This window comes from Protobothrops mucrosquamatus, unplaced genomic scaffold (assembly GCF_001527695.2).
Source record: "Protobothrops mucrosquamatus isolate PMUCROS unplaced genomic scaffold, P.Mucros_1.0 scaffold7273, whole genome shotgun sequence".
In the NCBI taxonomy this organism is placed as follows: Eukaryota; Metazoa; Chordata; class Lepidosauria; order Squamata; family Viperidae; genus Protobothrops; species Protobothrops mucrosquamatus.
In genome coordinates, this window is record NW_015393075.1 from 1 (window position 1) to 2630 (window position 2630).

Genomic DNA, 2630 nt, shown 5'->3' on the forward strand with positions numbered 1-2630 from the left:
AATAAAGATTCCAACTATCATACATAATCTTGGTTTCTCAGTTTAAGAACCCTCCAAAGAAATGGTCCAGTGAAATCTATAAATGCTTCTAAACAGTTTGTCAATACATGAAACATTTCTGAATTCAAACAGTCTGTGAAGGATGCCTATATAGGCTAATATATTTCATTGGAATTTTTGAGATGTAATATTATACTTATAATATTATACTAATTATACTAATAACTTAATTATACTAATTCAGTCCTAATTCTCTGTCTCCTGGGTTCAACAAAATATGCCTCATAACTAGTCAAAGTTGTTGGAGCATCCAAGACCCTGAAGCTCACTAATGAACATTCTTTACATCTGTGTCCTGAAACAAGTATAGCCCTATGGAAAAAAAGAGAAAAATGGAAATACAAAAGGCTATTTGGAAGAAATTGGCACAAGCCATCTGAAAAGTCCCAGTATTTTGGTTATAAATTATCAAAACAGTTCCCCCAGATTAGGCAGAGTGTTCAGTCCACTTAAGATGGGGGATGAATATTTCTATGGCCCTGTTTAATATCCACTTTAGAGATTCAGATCTCTTGCCCATAATTTCAGAGCCTTTTTCTGACTGGCCTCCTGCTGTCACTTCAGACATCCAAATTTATGGAACAATTGATAAGAGACAAAGCTTTTGGATTGATCTGTTCCTTGGGTCAGTTCCCAGTGGTATTCTGAAATCTAATTTAGATTTGTGGGATCCTAACTTGGTCTCCCTATTTATCTATATTGATCAGTCCTTGCAGGTACCTAAATAATAGGGCTGATCCCTAATAGTCCAACGTTTAAGAAAGCTTCTGAGCTTCAGTCTAACAGCTAAGCACGCTGTTCTGTGCTTCTGTTGTGCACCTAATACTTTTGCTTGAGCTTCATAAGAGAAAATGTGGACATATATATAAATACTATTTTCTTTGTATTTCTTTAGGGTGAAGAGCATGACAAATGGACAATGCATTTTGATTCTTTCAAGAATCATATGAATTCATTTGCACAATATCCTTTAAATACAACATATCAAAAGACTCCTGAGCCTATACAGCTCTCCCAGGACCATACAGCTTGTACAACTTCACCTTTGTCTTGTCTCACGCCGACAGAGATAGAGATTCCAGGAAAAACAGTTGGAAACTATATTTCAGAGCCAAATCAAAAAGCCAGGTGATTGCCTAAACTTTTCCTTCCAGGTTGCAACCAGGCATTAACTAGCATAATCTATAAAACTGTTCTTTCAATAAATGAATTGTAGTTATAGTTACAACTCTATTTATATGCATTACTGTAGAATATCTTTTTTTTCTTGAGATTTGTCTCATTTTAACTATATGTACTTCTTAGGGAATAAAGCTACTTATGTGAAATTATTTTTCATATAGTCTCTGGTCTCCTGAAATGTCATAGGGCCTTTTTACAATACTTTTGAATGTTTGTGGATTAAGGGGGTTGGCAGGTAGCTGACAAATTCAAGTATTTTATTGTATTTTTCCATCTCCACTAAGGGTGGGGGAGAATTCAGACTGGGAAAGGAAGTTAGAAGTTTATTTTTTCTCCACTCAAGAGCTGGCTGCAAATTGTTAGGGTAACAAGGACTATAGAACTGAATTTTCTGATTGAGGCAGGTATATAGACCTCTATTGAAAAATCCTAGGAAACTTAAAATCTGCTCTATTAAATTAATGTTGTTTTATTTTTGCTAACATTATCTGTTTCTTTGTTGGTTTTCAACTTCTTTAGGTAGAACTAGGCCTCCTATAACTTACTTCAGATCTCTTAGTCCCATAATTAAATGTGAAAAAGTGGCCCTGGAAAATATTGGGGGGGGAGGTAAAAATAGGAGGATGGAGATTCTATGAAAAGATGTGGTGTTTTGTGACAAAGAGCTACAATTTGTGTATGTATCTTACCAAATTCTCCTCTGCTGATAGTTACCTTCGTTCAATGACTGCTCTTCTGGATCCTGTTCAAATTGAGGAACGAGGGAGACGACGACAAAAACAATTAGAGCATCAGGTAATCACTATAATGTTGCCTTTCTGGTTTATTGATTTATGTTTTTCCACAAGTGGAGAAAGCATTAGCATTGGATGAAAAAACACAAAACAAATGGAACAAGTAACTTGAACTGTGCCAGTCGAATGACGTTTAGAATGGGATTAGGACCATGATGCAGCTTTTCTCAATTTAAACCTAATTATTTTTAAATAGGTTCATTTATGACAGATTCATTTCCTATCTCTCAGTAATACAGGCTTATCTGTATCATTTCTTCTCTGAAATTTTAAGTGAGCCAGATGGTAGCAAGAGTTTTATAATTTTAAGAACGGAGGTATATTTTGAAACCCATGTTTTCATCATCTTTTTGTTGTTTATTTGGACCGAGTCGTGCCTTTGCGGCCTCTGACCTGACGTAGGTCTCGATTGGCTCCCTGGTTCACCGAGGAGCTGAGAGAGATGAAACGTCGGAAAAGAAGCCTAGAGAGCAGCTGGAGGGCCAGCCGAACCGAACCCGACCGAACACAGGTTAGGACACATGTTAGATCCTACCTAGTGGCGATGAGGGCGGCTAGGACTAACTACTATTCCTCGCTCATCGCGTCATCAGA

General features: G+C 36.8%; 1 protein-coding gene across 1 annotated transcript in view; it reads left to right on the forward strand.

Annotated features, from left to right (window-relative positions):
* Nucleotides 1–955: 955 nt before the first annotated feature.
* Nucleotides 956–2630, forward strand: part of LOC107300504 (coiled-coil domain-containing protein 66) — a gene marked incomplete at both ends in the record, with an annotated part of 14834 nt that continues 13159 nt past the window's right edge. The window contains 2 exons of the mRNA XM_015829828.2: nucleotides 956–1188; nucleotides 1953–2098. Of these exons, the coding sequence (XP_015685314.2) occupies nucleotides 956–1188; nucleotides 1953–2098 (379 nt within the window). The remainder of the gene's footprint in view (nucleotides 1189–1952; nucleotides 2099–2630) is intronic.